Here is a 21661-nt window from a genome sequence, read left to right as displayed (position 1 = left end):
AGCTATTCTTTAGGTCCACCCTACTCCTGCCCTCTTTAAAAGTAAAACTGATTGAGTCAAACAAGATTTTTAAACCAAATTAAAGGGACACAGGACAGTAAAGACAAAACACTATTTTTAGTTTGCTTGTTTTTTTCTTTAAAAAAAAAAAATTAGTCCCCTTCTAGTAAGAGTTTCCATACAGCTTACCTAACACCTTAACAAGAAAAGAGAACACAACAGGAAGGAAGAGGACACAGCACCATAGTTTCAAACATTCACATACAAAAACAAAAACAGCCATCACAGAAACAGTAAGACCAAGTTTCCCAACAGACAGGGACAAGTCCCAACGCACAAAGGAAATATAATTATTTATTTGAACAAAAACAAAATGGAAGATCTGGTTAGGCTAGGATGGACAAGGAAGTGCTAACTCCTTGTACTACAAGGAGGAATGGGACTTCTTTATGAAAAAGCAAAAAAGAGTAAGCAAGCCCCCAAAAGGATTTCTGACACAGGAACTCTGTCATATGCTGCTGGTAACAGTAAATATATATATATTTATATATTCATATATGTATATTAAAAAAGGAAAAATAATCTATTTATAGAACAGTCAGTAGTCAGAGACATTTAGAAAAAAGTAAAAACAAGTCCTTTTTTCTTTTTAAAAAAATGGATTTACTAAAACAACTTCATCACCCAGAGGTCCTACAATCCCACATCCTCTGATGAAGCCATGGTGTTATTCAACAGCATCTGGTGTGGACCACAATCAGAAATTGTCAATATTGGAAACAGCAGACATTGGCATCGGGGCTGCAAGGCAAAATGTTATTTGCTGGTCTTGTTCATGGCCATGCCTGAAGCCTGGTGGTATCTAGTATACTTGTGTGTGAATGAAGGTTTCCCCCAAAAGCATGCATCCCTGTGGCTCAGTAAAACATTAACTTGTCTTCTTTTCTTTTGCAGAAGTCTGGATCCATGGACCTTCTCTGCTCTAAAATATAGACCCAAGACAGCAAGACTTCTCTAAGCAAACAAAAGGCTCCTTGCCTTGAAATAAGAAAAGCTCTTCTTCCCGAAATACAATCTAGTCAGATTTCTGAACTACAAGACATCCTCCTTGGGAAGGTAAGGTGATCTGCCTCTCACTTGGGGTTTTCTTCTTGGTACAAACAAGCACAAGTAGCTGAGGTCTAGACTGTGCTACCATCCCATGACTTCTATTAGGAGTTAGCTCTGGCCCTGTTCCTCTCCTAGTTGTATTTGTAGGACCCTAAATGCCAGGTAATAGTGGGGAAAGTGGTACTCTGACTCCTCTGTAACTATCCTAACAAAGAGAGCCACATAATCAGCACCTCAGATGGTGCTGCCTCTATGTGATAAACCTCTAATACCAACTGGCCATTAAGACACATCTTGCATTCCCTGATGGCACACCAACCACCCTGGAGGTCAATCAAATGTCTGGCCTTAATGTAACAAACCATACTCAACAGAGACATGAACTGAAACATTGGCTGCTGTACCAAAGAAGACACCCTCTGCACAGACGTGTTGATAGAGAATGTAGATCACACAGTCCATGCAAAGAGAAGTCAGCTATAAGGACTTTCTCTGAAGGCCATTCGTCTTTGGAAGCAACATTGTGAGTGGATCTAATCCACTCAATTTTATGACTAAGATCTTAATGTGGTCCATTTTCCCCATGTCCCAAACTAACTTAGTATATGCTAACTGGTCTCCTTAAGATCCTCCATCGGTAGTTTGTAGCTCATTATGAAGGAAGGAACTGGTGCTTGACCTGGGCTATCTGGCCCCTGCTTCTTTGCACAGTTTATACAGATGTAATCTTCATTTTCAGCCATTTCTGGAGATACTCCCACACAAACTTGATGAAACCACTCATCACAGCCACCATCACATTGTACCCAGTCTACCTGTAGGAGACAAGATTGAGAAATGTTTAGGTTATATAATCATAAGCCTAAAATAAAAGCAAACCAAAGAGCTTTCTTGTTTAAATGACAGCAACAATTGAGATGTCCAGAGACACACAATGACTTCTTATGGGGTTCTTTTTTAAAGAAAGACGGTGGGAAGCTAATACCTCAAAATTATATTTTACCATAGTATGTCCACAAAATTAGGCCTCTTAGGTACTCCATTACCTCATAAATACCTGAGACTCCTTGGAAGGCAGAAACATGAGAAAAACTTGACAAAAAAGGAACTAATAGAGCAGCCAAGTAGTTTTAGCTGGTATTAACAATTTCTAGGCAATGCAATTATCAACCAAGAAAGGGAGAGTACAACAATGTGAAGGCAATCTTGTGTATTAGCTTTATTTCAAAGAGATAAGCCAAAGTACTAAGAGCATTAAATACCTTTTTAGAAAAGCAGTCACATAGGCCACTTTTTAAACTAATATTTTTTATTCTTCTCTTCTTCCGTTACAAATACAACTCCCTATAAAAAGTTAGCAAATATCAGATAAATACAAATTAACCAATTAAAACAGTTAAAGACACAGGTCAATAGATCACTTTGGGATTAAAATTAAAGTCTGGATAACTGTTAGGTCATTGGCAGATGTCAGGCAAACTTTGACCCTTCAGAGAATCTATACTAATAAAAGGGTAATATGCTAATTAGACCGGACATCTTCCAGACATCCTTCTGGACAAAGCCACGGTGGCAGGAGCCAAGGCAGAGGTGTTTAGTGGTGACCAGGCCGGCAGGGGAGAGCAGTTAGGGGCATCCAGGCCAGCAGGGGAGGGCAGTTAGGGGCAACCGGGGTGGCAGGGGAGAGCAGTTAGGGGCAACCAGGCAGGCAGGCAGAGTGGTTAGGGGCAATCAGGCAGGTGAGCAGTTAGGAGCCAGAGGTCCCGGATTGCGAGAGGGATGTCCCAGAACGGAGAGGGTACAGGCCGGGCTGAGGGACCCCCCACTCCTGCACAAATTTCATGCACCGGGCCTCTAGTCAGTCAGTCTCTCTCTCTCTCTCTATCTATATATATATGGCTAATATGCAAAGTGTCCCCTTGCAAGTTCAACCAGGAAGACTGGGAGTTCGATCGCTTGCTATGACATGTGCTGACCACCAGGGGGTGGCGTGGAATGAAGGCAGGCCCTGATCTGCAGCCAGAAGGCCCTGATCAGCCCTGATCACTGGCCAGGCCTAAGGACCCTACTCGTGCACGAATTTCATACATCGGGCCTCTAGTATTGTGATAATAGTAGGAGGTTAGAAAGGCACTATCATTTTAGTGACTTTAAGCCTTGGACCTAGAATTAAAAAATAAGGTGATTTTTGGCTTTTTATATTTGGAGGGCGATTGTGGTAGTTTTTAAAGCTGATTCCATGGCAGATGCAGTACACACTACAAAAGTTGATCATTTCACTTGGCAACACTGGAAGCCACTTAAAACAATGAGCTTTGCCCGATATCAGAGCAAAGTAAGGCATATGAAGAGATTAAATAAGTACCTCAGTACAGCTTATAAAAAAGAACAGAGGAAGGTTTTGGCTAGGTAAAGGAGTTACAAGGAAAGTGAGCAGTTTTCAAAATTAGTTTCCATGTACTATAAAAAATGATCAAAACTATGATAGTCATGTTAATAGTTTAGGGTTATAATAAAGGGTGGGAGAAATTATTTGTCAAAAATAAATTCTTTTTTTTTTTAGAGAGTGGAGGGGAGGGAGTAGGGGGAGAGAGAGAAACATTGATGTGAGAGAGACACATCAATTGGTTGCCTCTCGCATGTGCCCTGACCAAGGGCTGGGAATCAGGCCTGCAACTGAGATATGTGCCCTTGACCAGGAATCAAATTCAAGACCCTTTGGTCCATGAGCCAACACTTTAACCACTAAGCAAACCAGCCAGGGCTCAAAATAATCTTTCTGCTTTCATTGTACCTATTTTAGAATTCTAGAGCTTACTGAACTATGTTGTGTAGTATAAAGATTACTGAATTCGGTCAAAAGTTCTGAGTTCTGAGGTGCATAATTTGAGGCAAGTCATTTAATCTCATTAAGACTCAATTTTCTCATCTGTAAAAATGGAGATCACATCTTTTTTATAGAATATTTTGAAGATCAAATGAAATAATGTATAGCAAAACACCTAGTTACTGCCTGGGATCCTGGAGGCATTTTTAAATATAGTTTCATGGCTCTACTCATTATCCTACCTTTCACAAAACTATTGCATCTTGAAATAACTGCCTGCAGCAGCACTCCTTAAAATGTGTAGACGACTTGAATCAGAATCACCTGTTGGGTTTTTTTTTAATGAGGCCATCAAGATCCTTAAAGTAGCTTTCATTCAGCCTCAGAACATCTTTTTAATATATTTTATTAATTTTTTACAGAGAGGAAGGGAAAGGGATAGAGAGTTAGAAACATCGATGTGAGAGAAACATCGATCAGCTGCCTCCTGCACACCTCCTACTGGGGATGTGCCCGCAACCAAGGTACATGCCCTTGACCAGAATCGAACCTGGGACCTTTCAGTCCGCAGGCCGACACTCTATCCACTGAGCCAAACTGGTTACAGCTGTTGGGTTTTGTTAGAAGTGTAGCTGAAACCCATCCCAAACCCACAAACTCAGAATATCTTGGGGGTACAAACCAGAAGACAACATTTTCAATCAGCCCCCAGGGAATTCTTACATAGTCTAAATTTGATCATCACTGGCACTTTGTGACACTGCTTTCTGTAAATTAGAGCAACTTAATTCCTTCCTAAAATAAATTCTGTGGTTTTTTTCTGTAACTGTTTGTATATATTAGCTTCAGAAGCTGGAAATAAAGAAAATAATTGATCAAAATGTTCCCATTTTGGCAAAATATATCAGAGATAGAAAAAGGAGATGATAACTTCTGTGCAACAAAATAAAGGTCCTGTCCTGTAAGCAAATGAAGGTTTATAAAGTACTAATTTAGTAGTTAGTGAACTCAGGATAAGTGTCCTGGCTATTTGGAGCTGGTAAAGGTAATTGGGAAGATAAATTGTGTTTCTTTGGGCTGCCCAGATTAGAGAGATTATGCCACCCTGAGCAAATAGATAACTCTACTTCTATCTCCAAACCTCTTAATCCAGTCCAGTCCCATTCATAATAATCCATAGGATAAGAAATTGCCAATTTATCCATATTTGCTGCTAAGAAAAGTGGTCTCATGTCTTTTAAAACCTAGTTCTGCACTATACTCACTGGCTTCCAGTTTCCCAAAATTAAATCTATCATCTCTCCCAAATAAGACAACATTTTCCCTTTTGTAATTTTGGCTAGAGGTCCATTCCTAGGCCTACCTCTTCTGCTGAATTCCAAGAGTATATAAGTTTTCTTAAGATATTCACTGGTACACAGATGCTCTCCCAGGCTACATGTTATATTAGCAATTTACCCTGGTAATCTAGCAGGGGAAAAAACAGTCCTTTTTTACTAATATCTTTTTATCACATTCATCTACTAACAATCAAACTCCATTTGTATGAAAAGGCCCACCGGATCATAAAATAAGCTCAAGTTTGGAATGTCAACAGAATCTACAAATGATTTTGACACATGGGGGGTAGACTATGTAGTAGTCTAAAGAGTCAAGAACACAAAATTTGGCTAACTGTATATTAAGTTCTCATATCAAATTAGAAAAGTAATTATTTAAAAACTTCATAGCTATGAGCTGTTTAAATATTAAGTAATAGGAGATTAACATTACAGAACAAATAGGTTATTGGATTTGAATTTTTGGAAATGTGTGTTTAAAGAGAAATATATTAAACAGACAAAATAATGTAAGTTTGACACTTCATGTTTTGCTATATGGTTACATATTTACACTTAAGAAAAAAATATTTGGCATATTATATTTTGTTCATTTTTTATAGCATTATTACTCCAATGAGAAGGGTGTGTGTGTGCCTGGTGATTTAGTGATAGTCTTAGCTCAGTTACCCAACTGAGCTTTTGCCATTCTGGCATTCAATCTGTTTTGTACCAAAGTTCCTTGCAAAAATCAGAGTTGAAAAAATTTTTAAATCCTCTTAATTAAGTACAACATAGCATATGTTCAAAACCCTTGTATATAATTTTTTGGTTCTCTGAGCATTAAATGACTGGATCCTCTCAGTCCGCCAAAGATTGATGAGTTTCCCAAGACATAATTTCAGTGCTAAACTAGGAAAGTTGCAAGTTAGAATATGATGGGACAAAGGTTTTTTTAATAATCTATTCTGATATTTTCCCTTTCTCTTTCTAAAACATCTTAAAATTGAGGCTAAGTAACGTTTAGGTAACCTTTCAATGTTTTCTCAATCTGCACATTTGGGGGGAAAAGTAGTAATATTGGTTAGAAAAATTGTAAATATACACTTACCTAAATATAAACAAACCCTGTTATTTTTTTACTGCATGATATTTTAAAGAAGACAGACTTCACTAAAAATCATTCTTTTCTTGTTATCCTTTTGTTCTGAATATGTGTGCCATACATTGCCATACATTAATTTGGTCTTAGAGAAACACTATACTTCAAATTGAGTAAGTTGTAAAATTCTTTACACAGCTTGTAAAGAAATATACCTTTTATGTATTAAAACTGCTATTAAGCCCTGGTCAGTTTTGCCCAGTTCTTAGATCATTGGCCCACAGACCAAAGGGTTCCGAGTTTGATTCCTCATCAAGGACATCTACCTTGGTTGCGGGTTCAATCCCTGCTCCAGTCAGGGTGCATGCGGGAGGCAACCATTCGATGTCTCTCTCACATCATCTATTGTTTTTTTTCTCTCTCTCTCTCCCTCTCCTCTCTCCCCTTCTCTCTCTCTCTCTCTCTCTCTCTCTCTCTCTCTCTCTCTCTCTCTCTTCTCTCTCTCTCTCTCTCTCTCTCTCTCTCTCTCTCTCTCGATCAATGGAAAAAATATCCTTGGGTGAGGATTAATTAAATAAAAAAAAAAACTGGTATCAGGAACAAACTTGAAGAATCACAAAAATTGCACAACAGCTAGGATAGGCAAAACGTTTAAAATCTGAAATAATGTTTAAAATTAAACACATTACAGAAATACTATATTTACTGTTCCTTTTCTGTTAAGGCTCACACTGCTCACCTTTGTATATGTATTAACAATTTAAAATAGCGGCGTAGCTCAGTGGTTGAGCGTTGACCTATGGACCAGGAGGTCACGATTCGATTCCCGGTCAGGGCATATGCCCAGATTGTGGGTTCGATCCCCTGTGTGGAGTGTTCAGGAGGCAGCTGATCAATGATTCTCTCTCATTATTGATGCTTCTATCACTCCTTTCCCTCTCCCTTCCTCTCTGAAATCAATAAAAAATAAAATAAACATTTTCTCTGAATGTTAAATCTCCTTTTACTCCATCACAATATACATAACTTTCTTATAATGTTAGGAGCAAATCTTAGGGCTCATTTAATAATAATGATCACATCTTTTTTACTTTTTAAAATCCAAACCTGAGGATATGTTTGTGTGGGTGTGTGTTTTTAATTGATTTTAGAGAGAGAGAGGAAAGGGGGAGAGATACATCAATGTGAGAAACATCAATTGGTTGCCTCCTGCATGTACCCTGAGTGGGGATTGAACCCCGCAACCTGAGTATGTGCCCTGACTAGGAATCAAACCCACCACATTTTGGTGTACAGGATGATGTTCCAACCAACTGAATCAACCAGCCAGGGCAATAATGATCACATCTTAACATTTACATTGCATTTTTGGTTAACAAGTGCTTTCATAGGGATTATCTCACCTGTAATCTTATAACCCTCAGAATAAGCAAGTTAATTAAAAAATTTTATGCTCTGGCTGGTGTAGCTCGGTTGGTTGGGCATCATCCTGTGCACCAAAAGGTTGCCAGTTCAATTCTTGATCAGGGCACATACCCAGGTTGCGGGCTAGATCCCTAGAAGCCGATGGATGTTTCTCCCTCCCTCTCCTTTCCTCTCTCCCTAAAAATCTATTTTTTAAAAAGTATTAAAAATTTTTTTATAACAGATGCAAAAAAACTGTGTGTAGTGTTTATATGCTACAGGAAGATAACAGGGATAACAATAGATGAACTAAGCCATATTTAAAATGCTGAGCAAAGAGGGAAGAGATTATTAAATGAAAAGGAGAACAAAAAGAGAAGGTAAAAGATTCATGATAGATTTAAACACTGTAAGGATAACAGGAAAGCTTGAAAAAGAAATACCATATTTTGGTGACTGCCATACAATTAAAGAGAAAGAAAAAAAGTTTTTGCCAACACTGAGCTACTAATACCCAAAGAGAAACAGCCTTTCAGCAGCCTCTTTAATAAACAAACTCAGACGAGAATAAGTTCAAAATAAAAGATAAAAACAGTACACACATATATAATGTACCCATTAAAATGTTTATAGTATACTAGGGGCCCGGTGCACGAAATTCGTGCACTGGGTGGTGGTGGGGGGGGGGGGGTGAGTGTCCCTCAGCCCAGCCTGCCCCCTCTCACATACTGGGAGCCCTCAGGCGTTGACCCCCATCACCCTCCGATCGCCTGATCGGCCCCTTGCCCAGGCCTGACGCCTCCACCAGAGGCGTCAGGCCTGGACAGGGGACCCCCATCTCCCCCCGATCACTGGCTCTGGCCCCCGCCCAGGCCTGAGGCCTCTGGCCCCGGAATCATGCCTGGGCAGGGGACCCCCATCTCCCTCTGATCGCTTGCTCCACCCCCCGCCCAAGCCTAACGCCTCTGACCCAGGCTTCAGGCCTGGGCAAGGGGACCATCATATCCCCCCAATCCCCGGCTCCGCCCCCCACCCAGGCCTGATGCCTCGGCCAGAGGAGTTGACTCTCATCACCCTCCGATCACCAATCACCGGATCGGCCCCTTGACCAGGCCTGAGGCCTCCGGCAGAGGTGTCAGGCCTGGGCAGGGGACCCCCAGCTCCCCGCGGTTGCAGGCTCCGCCCCTGCCCAGGCCTAATGCCTCTGGCCGAGGCGTCCGGCCCAGGCAGCGGGGACCTGCAGTGGCAGCGGGGGGCGCTGCGATCGTGGGCTTCGCTTTAGGCCCAGGCAAGGGACCCCTAGCTCCTGGGACTGCCAGCTTCAACCGTGCCCAGCTCCCATCGCTGGCTCCACCCCTACTTCCTGCTATCACTGGCCAGGGCGGCAAAGGCGCCTGATTCTCCGATCATGGCTGGGGGGCAGGGCAGAAAGCAGCCCATCAATGTTTCCCTCTCCTTCCTCTCTTTCTCTTTCTCTTTCTCTTTTTCTCTTTCTCTTTCCCTTTCTCGCTCTCTCTCTCTCTCTCTCTCTCTCTCTGCCCTGTCCCCCAGCTCTTACCTCCCCCCTGGGTTTCAGATCGCTGTCAGTGGCAGGGGGCTTCTTCCTGCTTTCCCTTTCGCCTCCCTGCATTGTGCCTACATATGCAAATTAGCCGCCATCTTGTTGGCAGTTAACTGTCAATCTTAGTTGGCAGTTAATTTGCATATAGCCCTGATTAGCCAATGAAAACGGTATCGCCGTACGCCAATTACCATTTTTCTCTTTTATTAGTGTAGATAGAAATGCTTATGAAATTAATAAAGATACAAAAAGTGAATACAGTATGACATGATATAAAATAAACTATAAAAAAGGATTAGAAGGAAACACACAAAAATTTTTATAGCTACTAACCTTGGGAAGTAAGACCATGGGCTATGTATTTTACTATATAAAACTTTACTAACTATATAAATATAAATGTTAAGTTTTGGAATGTGTTTTTGTATTTACATCTCAATTAATGGTGGGGGAAGGATATTAGTGGAGAGAACCTGCTGTGTGGGGGCAGGTAACTAAGGTTCTACTTCTTTTTTTTAAATATATTTTATTGATTTTTACAGAGAGGAAGGGAGAGAGATAGTTAGAAACATCGATGAGAGAGAAACATCGATCAGCTGCCTCCTGCACATCTCCTACTCGGGATGTGCCCGCAACCCAGGTACAAGCCCTTGACCGGGATCGAACCCGGGACCTTTCAGTCCGCAGGCCGACGCTCTATCCACTGAGCCAAACCAGTTTTGGCTTAAGGTTCTACTTTTAATTTTGCCACCAATTAGCTCTGTGACATTAGTCACATCATTTATCTTCACTGAGTTCTGGTTTCATTGTTTATAAAATGAAGAACCCTGGGTACAGTGACCTCTTCAAGCTCTAACACTCTTGCAGTTGTATTTACTCTGTTCATATATTCAAATTGAAGAGCTATTAAAATTCTATATACCAAGTGGTATAATGAACATAAAATTAGAACTATGAATTTACTAATTATCTTGATGGGAACCATAACTGATGCCTCTAGTCATTTTATGAACTGAGATTTTTCATAAAGTCCATTGATCTTTCTCAGAATATAAATATTACTTAAAGAATGGCCAATATACATAATTATTATACTTAAAACTTAGGACTAAAATTTTTAAACATTATCTTTAAAGGTCTTATTTATTTTTTTACAAGGGATTTCATAAAATCATATTCATTGAGGAGAGTACAATAGGCCTGAGTGTAGATAAGACACAGACCAAAAAGGGAAGACTTAACCCCTAAGCTTTATGTCGTTAGAACAAATCCTAATGCAATTTACCAGAACTCTTAGAATATTGGCCCAGGATTTTTTCAGGCCACTGTGGGTAACTAACAAGATATTTAGTTCTCCGAGTCACCCTATAGGGAAGGTGTAAGACTATTCTGAAACTTTTTATGCCAATTGCATATGAAAAGTACCGCTGTTCCGGGTAATCACATAGCTCCTCTCTGCTCGTTGCATTACGTTCACTAAATATATGATTTTTAAAACACAACATTTCTTCTACTAATCACATTGATCTAAGAGCCTCATAATTCAAAACACTTTATAGAAACTGTAGAAAACATATTTTGTTGGAAGCCCAAACCCTGGGATCAAAAACAGACTATCATTATATCAAACATGTCTCCACGCCTGTTGCTCCTTGTCCTCTCTCACACTTGACTACACCCCATTAGAACTCACCTTATCCTTGCAAGGCCTTTGACAGTTTTGTGCTGCACACACGGCATTCTCATCATCAGATTCCTCTGCTCCTGACCAGTCATACTTTGAGGGGATGTCCAGCACTTTTCTTTCTCTCTTCTTCTCAGTATTCTCTTTCACAAGTTCAACTTTGGCTGCAGCAGCCTTCTCCTTCTTTTTCTTTCTCTCTTCTTCTTTTGCTAGTTTCTTGGCTAGTTTGTTCAGCTCCTTTGCTTTTTCTGCACTTAATTTTAATTTCTTCTTTTTAGGTTTATCCATTTTCTTTAACTCTTTGGACTTCTGTTTTCCTTCTCCAAAAAGTTGTTCTACCTTTTCTAGCTTCCGTTTCCTTTTCTTCTCTGAAGAGTCCTTTCCTTTTATTTTTAATGGTTTCTCCTCCATGCTGTCATCCTTCAAAAATATAAAATTAGAAACAATTTTTAAGCAAGACATTTAAAAACAGTTTTGTTCTCTTATGTGAGGTATCTTGAAGTGTCAAATACATAGAGAAATGTATAGCAGAGGTTACTGGGGGAGACAGAAATGGGATTTATTGTTTAATGGGTAGAGAGTTTCTGTTTGGGCTAATTTAAAAAGTTCTGCAAATAATGGTGATCATTGCACAACATTGTGAAGGTAATTATTACAACTGAATTGTATACTTAAAAAGTTAAAATGAAATGGACACATATGTAATACCCTTTGTAATACTTTAAGCAATAAAAAAAAAAAAAAGTTAAAATGGTAAATTTTGTGTAGTGTACACTGTACTACAATGAATATCCTATATCAGTGGTTCTCAACCTTCCTAATGCTGCGACCCTTTAATACAGTTCCTCATGTTGTGGTGACCCCCAATTTCATTGTTACAAATTGAACATAATTAAAGCATAGTGTTTAATCACACAAAAAATATGTAATTATATGTATTTTCCGATGGTCTTAGGTGACCTCTGTGAAAGGGTCGTTCGATCCCCAAAGGGGTTGCGACTCACAGGTTGAGAACCGCTGTCCTAGATATTTAAAAATCACTTTAAGAAGGCAAATGTAATATTCAATGAAGATAATCAATAGTAAAAAATATACCCTAACCGGTTTGGCTCAGTGGAAAGAGCGTCGGCCTGGGGACTGAATGGTCCCAGGTTCGATTCCAGTCAAGGGCATGTACCTGGGTTGTGGGCACATCCCCAGTAGGAGGTATGCAGGAGGCAGCTGATCGATGTTTCTCTCTCATCGATGTTTCTAACTCTCTATCCCTCTCCCTTCCTCTCTGTAAAAAATCAATAAAATATATTTAAAAAAAATAATAATGGCAAGCTCTAAATAAAATATTTCACTTATTTTTAGCTTGCTAAGGGAAAAAACACACATTGTTAGCATCCTATATAATAAAAGCCTAATATGCAAATCGACCAAACAGCGGAACAACCGGTGGAACAACCCGTTGCTATGACGTGCACTGACCACCTAGGGGGCAGATGCTCAACGCAGGAGCTGCCCCCAGCCCACTGGCCCCAGGCCAGCCAATCCCTGATCACAGGCCAGGCCTAGGAAGCCTACCTGTGTTCAAATTTCATGCACTGGGCTTCTAGTATATTAACATAACCTGTAGCATCCATTTGAGATGAAATCATACACAGAAAGCTAAATGTACTAAATGTATATTAAATTACATAATAACTTTTTTGGTTTTCATTTACTACTACAATAGTTCTTAATTCAATAAATTCTAGGTGGTTAAGAAGTTATTAGAAATGTTATCAAAACATACAAAATTGTATCATGATCTCAATACAAAAGGTATGTAGTGACTTTAGCAAGAGCTAGAAAATAGTTGATGTGACAAAGCAAAAAATGTATCATTTTTCTTTTCAACTTCCGAATATTGTTGCTATTATGTGCCAATGCAATAAATGTTAGAATTTTAATAGTAAAGGTATGTCTAGTAATAGGAAGAACAAGGATGGAGGTTGAAAAAAAATTATAAATATTGATAATTACTTAGGAAATAATACTTGAGCTAAGAAGCATATGATTTCTTTCATATGTGGGATATAAACTCACAAGACAGAGAAACAACAGCATGGTGGTTACCGAAGGGAGGGGTTGGGTGATAGGGGAGTAGTAAAGGATAAAGAATCAGAATTTTCTCACAAATTCAAGACTGGAAAATCTTTGATAAGGACCTAAAAATCTTCAGAATCCAAAAAACAACAACAACCCACTGTATTATAAATGTCTAAGTCTATCACATTTTGATAAAATTTTTAACCTCTGAATACTTTATATTTCTTTACATATAAAATAAAAGGATCAGATGAGATAATGAATGTGAAGAAAGTGCTCTATAGACTGGAAAACATTATATTAGGCTACACCTAGGATCTGACTTCCAAACAAAATCAAACTAAATTATAATTATTAGCAAATTATAATATGCTAAGTGAATCTGTATCAACTATTGGTGACACTGTACCATTCCATTACATGGAAACAAATAATGAAAAGAATATTAGAAATCAAATGCTAGAGTTAGAAACCAGGTCCCTCTGTTTTTACTACATGTGTGACCTTAGTCAAGTTTCCACCTCTTGGATCCTAAATTTCTTCACATACAGAAGGGCTAAATACTTGCTCTGTCTATCCTTTTCACTCTCCCTTTCAGGATTATGGTGAGGATCAAATGAGATCACGGATCTATAAACACTGACTATATTATAAACTGTTACGCAAGTATAATAGACGAATGTGGACTCTCCATCTCCACTTCTATATAACCATTTCATTAGAAACCTTCATTTAAAAAAATAATTTTTTTAATTCTTAACTAATTTTTGTTTCAATTACAGTTAATGTACAATATTAGTTTCAAGTGTAAAACCCAGCAATTAGACATTTATATAACTTATGAAGTGCTCACTCCAAAGTGATCATCAATCTGACACCATACAAAGTAATTGTATTTTTTACTATATGCTCTATGCTGTACTTTATATTCCCATGAACTTTCTGTAACTACCAATTTATACTTCTTAATCACTTCACCCTTTTCACCCCCAAACCCCTCCCATCTAACAACCATCAAAACATTCTTGTATCTATGGGTCTGTTTCTGTTCTGCATGTTCATTTATTTTGTTTTTTAGATTCCACATATAAGTGAAATCATATGGATTTGTCTTTCTCTGTCTGACTTATTTCACACAGCACAGCACCTTTTAGGTCCATCCATGTTGTTGCAGATGGCAAGATTTCATTCTTTATCTTTTTTTAATGGCTGAGTCATTTTCCACTGTATATATGCACCACATCTTTATTCATTCATCTATTGATGGACACTTAGGTTGCTTCTATTATCTTGGCTACTGAAAATGCTGCAATTAAGATATGGATGCATGTCTTTTCAATTTAGTGTTTTGAGTTTCTTCAGATAAATACCCAGAAGTGAAATAGCTGGGTCTTACTTTGTCTCTATATAGTCTTTAGTTTAGTCTATTTTATCTGATAAAAGTATTAATACACCAGTTTTTATTTTCCTTTTCATTTCCATTGTCATGAAATATCCTTTTCCATCCCTTTACTTTCAGTCTATGTGTGTATGTGTCTTTTGATTTGAAGTGAGTCTCTTATAGACAGCATATGTAAGGGTTTTCTTTTGTGATCCATTCAGCCACCATTTATCTTTTGAAGCATTTAACCCATTTCCATTTAAAGTAATGGTTGATAAGTGGTTTTTTGTTGTTGTTTTTTAATATATTTTATTGATTTTAGAGAGGAAGGGAGAGGGAGAGAGAGACAGAAACATCAATGATGAAAGAGAATCATTGACTGGCTGCCTGCTGTACACCCACTACTGGGGATTGAGCCCTCAACCTGAGCATGTGCCCTTGACTGAAATTGATCCCTGGACCCTTCAGTCCGCAGGCCAACACTCCATCCACTGAGCCAAACCAGCTAGTGTGATAGATGTATGTATTGCCATTTTATTGTTCATATTTTTTGACCCTCCTCTTCCTTCTTCAAGAAGATCCTTTAACATTGCTTGTAATATTGATTTGGTGGTGATCAATTCCTTTAGCTTTTTTTTGTCTGAGAATCTCTTTGTATGTCTTTCAATTCTAAATGAGAGCCTTGTTGAGTAATCTTGGTTGCAGATCCTTGCTTTCCATTACTTGGAATATAAGAAGCCAATTTCTTCTGGCCTGCAAAGCTTCTGTTGGGAAATCAGCTGACAATCTTATTGGAGCTCCCTTATAGGTAACTAACTGCTTTTCTCTTGCTGTTTTTAAGATTTTCTCTTTGTCTTTCATCTTTGGCATTTCAATTATGATGTGTCTTGGTGTGGGTCTTTTTAGGTTCATCTTGTTTGGGATGCTCTGTGCTTCCTGGAGTTGTGTGTCTATTTCATTCACCAAGTTAAAGAAGTTTTCCATCATCACTTGAAGTTGTCCCAGAAGCTTCTTAACCTATTCTTTTTTTTTCTTTTCTTTTCACTGTTCTGATTGGGTAATTTTCTGCTTTCTTATCTTCCAAATCACTGATTTGATCCTATGTTTCATCTACTCTACTGCTGATTCCTTGTAATATATTCTTAATTTGTTATTGTAGTCTTCATTTCTAACTGGTTCTATTTTATGTTTCCTATCTTTGTTGAAGTTCTCACCAAGATCCTTGAGTATCCTTACAGCCAGTGTTTTGAACTGATAGATTGCTTATTTCATTTTGTTTAGTTCTTTTTCTGGAGTTCTGTTCTGTTATTTTATTTGAAACATATTTCTTTTTCTCATTTTGGCAGCCTCCCTGAGTTTGTTTCTATGTTTTAGGCAGAGCTACATCTCAGGTCTTGGTAGAGTGGCCTTATATAGTTAGGTGTCCTGTAGGACCCAGTGGCACAGACTCCCCAGTCACCCTAAACTATGCACTCCAGATGTGCTCCCCATGTGGATTGTGTGCACCCTTCTATTGTAGTGGAGTCCTGATTGCTGTTGGCATGTCAATGGGAGGGATTTTCCCCCCAGGTCAATTGGCTGCAAGGACTTTCCACAACCACCATGGAGGACATGCTGTGCAGTGGTCGACCCCATGGAGTTGGACTCACTTAAGAAGGGCTCTAATGCTTGCTGAGTCCACCACTTGGGTTGCTGCTCATGGAGGTGGTTGGATGGTACTTCAGCATGGTCTGAAGCTGTCCACTGGGTGCGCTGGCTTTGGGGCCTACCAGGAGGTGCAAGCCAAGGTCAACTGCCATCTGTGTCCTGCCCAGGATGACCTGTCATGAGCTACAAAGCAATCTGCAGATGGCTGCTACGTGTGCTGGGCTTGAGGTGCCTAGAGCAGGCCAAGCTAAGGCTGGCAGCCTCAAACTAAGGCTGGCTGCCACTAATGCCAAGCCTGGGGACACTTATCAAGAGGTATGAGGTATGAGGCATGCCAAGGTCAGAAGCTCCGTGAGAGATTTTTAAAAAGTTGGTAGCATGAGCCAAGACATGGTATGTTTCTTTTTTTAACCACAATATTTCCCCCTGCCTAACTTTTGGGCCTTTGATTAACAGGAGTCTGGTCTAAGAAAACTGTTCTAAGCTGGTGATTTTCAGTAACCCCCTTTCTTTTTAGCAGAAATGGTCTATTTTCCCCAAAATTACATATCACATAAAATCTCAATAAAGAAAACCATAAAAGAGAACTACTTTGATTTAATCAGAAAGTAGGAGAGCCAGAATGCTACACACTCAGCCATCTTGCCTTGCCAGCATTTATGGTTCTTCTAAGGAACTTGGGCATTCTAAATAGTTTTACCATCACTGTTCTAGTAAGCTTTAAATCCATACCTCCATGATATGCAGGAATCTGTCTTCAGAGGGTGGGTGTGTGGCCTGCAAAATCCGCCATATGTGTTGAGTTTCATCTAGAGATACTTCCAGGAGATCTCCAATCATCATAAGTTCTTCCAGCTGGGCTTTAGCCCCAGGTGACAACTCCAACACTGGAGGTTCTAAACTTCGGGGCACCAAAGGGCTCTTCCGTGGCTGTTTCCTTGGGGTGCTAGAACCTTTCCAAAAATTTGTAAGACAAAATAAAAATGAAAACTATGAAAAAAATGTAATGTTTCCAAAGTAAATAATTAGGGGAATGGTTCTTTCACCCCCAATAATTTAGACATTCTAATTGATTGCATCAGTATTAAAGTGAAAATGAAACTAAAAACAAATATGGAACAAAAATATCTAGAATTCTAATACGCACTCTAAAATATTGGTTTAGAGTACAAAACTGGTTCCTTATTGTTTATCCTGTGACTGAAGAAGGGGAATCTATAATAATAAAAGCACAATATGCTAATTAGACCAGACGGCCAAAGGACCTTCCAGACAACCTTCCGGACAAAGCCAGGGCTGTGAGGGCCGAGCCCCTTGCATGAATTTTGTGTAGCGGGCCCCTAGTAGAAAAGAATCTCTTAACCCATGCTCTCTTCCTTTTAGAGGATACCAACAGATTAAGCATATACCTGCCCTACATAAGTAAGTGATTATTTTTCTAATGAACAGACAACAAACACAGCTGACCCTTGGACAGGCAGGTTTGAACTACACAGATCATGGCCCACTTATATCTGAATAACTGGTCCACTTTAAAGCAGATTTTAAAAATTGGTGTATAAGTGGACCTGTGTAGTTCAAATTCAAGGGTCAACTATTTTTTTGTTTTTGTTAATCTTCGGCCAAGGCTATTTTATTATTGATTTTTAGAAAGGAGGGAAGAAGGAAGGCAGAGAGGAGAGGGAGGGAGGGGGGAGGGGGAAAGGGAGAGAAAAACATCAATGTGAGAGAGACATATCAATTGGTTGCCTCCCACATGTGCCCTGACCAGGGCCAGGGATTGAACCTGCAACTTAGATACATGCCCTTGACCAGGAATCGAACCCATGATCTTCCTTAGATGCACAGGCCAAGGCTTTACCACTGAGACACCCCACCCAGAGCAAGTCAACTGTATTTTTTATCTGAGGTTGGGAATCTGTGTATGCACAGGACTGGCTTAAGTTATGTGCTAATTTTTGACTGCACAGTGAGTGAGTGCCCCTAACCCCTGCACTGTTCAAAGGTAAATTGTAATATGCTGTCCCATAAAATTCTGAATTTTACTATGAAGAGATGAACACCCTCCATTTTCCAGAGGTGTATCCTAAAGCAATGTGACTTATTTTCACTGGGAAAAAAGTGAACATAACAGAGAAATTATATACAAAGAAAAGGAAAAACTTTCTAACAATTAAAGCTTTCCGAAACTAGAATGAATATTCTTAAAAAGCAGCAAGTTCCTTAAGAACTCATAATGAACAAAAACAAAAAAAGACTAAATGATTCCTTATCAGAGATTTTATAAAAATGAGAGATGGGACTAGATGGCCTCTAAAGTTCTTCTAAATTAGAATTCAATAGTTCTATGTAAGTTTTCAGATTATCAACCTAATGACAGAAAATGCAAATAGGGACATTTTCAGGTTCTAATAAAATTTCATGGCAAACATTATGTATTTAAAGAGGGATTCATAGTCTTGATTAATACAATGGTTTTTTTTCTCACTGGTTTCAGGCTAATCTTCTCCACACTGTTTTAAAGGGTAATACCTTGAGAACAACTCTTAGAAGCAGAAGAATAAGCATGTTCTGCACAGAATGAGGGCGCTGTCCACATGTGAGTGACCACCTCCTCAGACTTGATGGGAATCTCTTCATCACAAAAAAGATTGGGTTCCAGACTACTGGAGGACTTTACACTGGCTGTGCCCTGAAGAAGAAACAAAGAGGGGTATTAAAAATTAGAACCACTGTAGCTCTCAAAGCCTAAAATAATTAATATACATAGTAATATTATATATTAATAAGCATTAATATATTAATATATTTATTACTTCACAGAAAATGTTTACAAAGCCCTGGTGTAGAGTCCTACCCCCAGCAGCACAAAAATTATAAAAGAGTGAGTCAGGAGAAAGATAAAAGCTCAATGACTAATATAACACCTGATTCTCCTTGTAGGGTGCATGAGATTATCCTTAATTAAACAGAGTACTTAAAAGGTTTTATAACAGGATTCTGGAAGACAATACCACTCACTGAAAATTTAGGGATAGCAGCAGTTCATTATCTTCTTCCCTATTCAAACAAATTCTAAAAAGTAACACATCTGTACTATAGCCTGCACCATCTGTTGCTTTTTAGAATGGAATGGTCTTTTCTAACCTTAATTCTATTCATTTCATTGTAACTCAAGCAGGAAACTTTGTTAGGCTTTCAAAGTGGAAAGAATGGTGAACAGGAGGTAATGAAGGAAAATCATAAGAACAAATTTAGCCGAAACCGGTTTGGCTCAGTGGATAGAGCGTCGGCTTGCGGACTGAAGGGTCCCAGGTTCGATTCCGGTCAAGGGCATGTACCTGGGTTGCGGGCATATCCCCAGTGGGAGATGTGCAGGAGGCAGCTGATCGATGTTTCTCTCTCATCGATGTTTCTAACTCTCTCTCTCTCTCCCTTCCTCTCTGTAAAAACTCAATAAAATATATTTAAAAAAAAAAAGAACAAATTTAAAAAATTACGTCCCAAGTGAAGTATGAAATGTGAAGAGGTACAATATTGACTTTGATAAGTTAAAGATAAATTGTTAGCCCTAGAGGAAACACTGAAAAAAAAAAATTAAATAAATACAAAAATATAAGAAACCAATAAAAAGTAAAATAAAGGAACAAAAAAAAGGGGGGGAGGGGCTTAATAAAAAATAAATAGCAAGAACCCAGCCAGCATGGCTCAGTGGTTGAGGGTTGCCCTATGAACCAGGAAGTCACAGTTCAATTCCCAGTCAGGGCACATGCCCAGGTTGCAAGCTCGATTCCCAGTGTGGGGCATGCAGGAGGCAGCCAATCAATGATTCTCTCTCATCATTGATGTTTTTTCTCTCCCACTTCCTTCCTCTCTGAAATCAATAAAAATATTTTAAATAAAAATAAATAGCAAGATGGCCAACTTAAACCCAACCATGTCAACAATTACATTAAATGTAAATAGACTAAACACCCCCAATGAGAAGACAGATCATGTTACTTAAAAAAAAAAACCCACAAAAAACAAGACTCAACCATATATTTTAAGTTACATATATATGCAGATTACAAACAAGAAAGGACCCTATTTACATGCTATCTCAAGAGACATATTTTAATTATGTAGACACAGATAGGAGGAACCAAGATGGCAGCATAGGTAAATGCCAGTACTCACTGCATCCCACAACTATGTCAAAATTACAACTAAAATACAGAACAACCATCATTAAGAACGGCATTAAAGCTAGCTGAATGGAAGTCCTACAACTAGAGAAGTAAAAAAGAAAGCACGTTGAAACTGGTTAGGAGGGGTGAAGGCATGGATCAGGCTGGTCCAGCACCCATGTAGGCTGTTTTTATAATCCAGAGGGAGATCGTCCCTGCAGAGGCCCCGTGAGGAGCAAAGGGTCCCAGCCCCACACCAGACACCCCCCCACACACACACAAACCCAGGGTCCCAGAGCTGGGAAGAGAAGTCCCCGTAAATTCAGGCTGAAAAACCAGCAGGGATTGTGGCCAAGGGACACAAAGGCTGCCAGAGACTCAGGTGTTCCTCTTAAAGGGCCAGGCACAAACTTACTCGGACTCGATTCCTCTGAGCTTCAGTGCCAGGAGAAGTTAGGGGACCCAGACACATAAGGGGAAGAACTGAATTATCTGGCATCAGGGCAGGAATTTGGAAGCAGCTTGTTACCAGATGGAGATGCTCACAGGAGTCATTGTTCCTAGGCCAAGAACTCCCCTGTCCCAGGGCTGACTGGCAACCTTATGTGAGTCCCCATCAACCTGGAGTACACTGTTTGCTCTGCCCTGGTGATTCTCTGAGACACTGCCCAATCCAATTTGCAGCCCCACCCAAGCTGTTTGCAGCAGCTTTTTGATAGGAATGGCTTATTCCAGCTCAGGCTTCAGACTTTGCTAAAATCTCCCAAAAAAGCTGCAGCTGGTGTCAGGATGCCCTAAATCTATACTAATAAAAGGTAATACACTAATTAGACCAGATATCTTCCAGACATCCTTCCGGACAAAGCCTCAGTGGCAGGGGCTGAGGCAGTTAGGGGTGATGAGGCTGGCACATGAGAGCAGTTAGGGGCGACCAGGCCGGCAGGGGAGGGCAGTTAGGGGCAACCAGGCTGGCAGGAGAGGGCAGTTAGGGGTGATCAGGCTGACAGGCAGAGTGGTTATGGGCAATCAGGCAGGCAGGCGAGCGATTAGGAGCCAGCGGTCCCAGATTGCGAGAGGGACATCGCTCGAGGGTTCCTGGATTGGAGAGGGTGCAGGCTGGGCTGAGGGGACTTCTCCCAACCCCATGCACGGATTTCGTGCAACAGGCCTCTAGTTTATCAATAAAAGGTCCAAGATCCAGCACCAGCCTGCCTTACTTCACAGCTGGGCCTCACCTGGATATATCCAAATCCGATACAAATAGGAGGAATCTGCAGATCTCTCTGTAGCTCCTGCCAGGTGGCCCCAGGCAGTGGCTGATTTTGCACCTCCCTGGAGACCCTAGAGCCAGTGCACCTGGTCGACAGCTTCAGACCATATC

At 39.8% G+C, this 21661-nt stretch overlaps 1 protein-coding gene across 1 annotated transcript in view; it reads right to left on the bottom strand.

Moving 5' to 3' along the window:
* Positions 1–651: 651 nt before the first annotated feature.
* The window catches only part of KDM5A (lysine demethylase 5A), a 97375-nt gene continuing 76365 nt past the window's right edge, over positions 652–21661 (bottom strand). The window contains exons 25-28 of the mRNA XM_081083657.1: positions 18644–18803; positions 16844–17064; positions 11017–11427; positions 652–1925 (exon numbers count right to left, since the gene is read on the bottom strand). Of these exons, the coding sequence (XP_080939783.1) occupies positions 1719–1925; positions 11017–11427; positions 16844–17064; positions 18644–18803 (999 nt within the window). The 3' untranslated portion in view covers positions 652–1718. The remainder of the gene's footprint in view (positions 1926–11016; positions 11428–16843; positions 17065–18643; positions 18804–21661) is intronic.

The sequence above is a fragment of the Myotis nattereri genome (genome assembly GCF_964212035.1).
Source record: "Myotis nattereri genome assembly, chromosome: 2".
In the NCBI taxonomy this organism is placed as follows: Eukaryota; Metazoa; Chordata; class Mammalia; order Chiroptera; family Vespertilionidae; genus Myotis; species Myotis nattereri.
The sequence above is the reverse complement of the archived record's forward strand: the minus strand, read 5'-3'. Positions and strand labels throughout refer to the sequence as shown.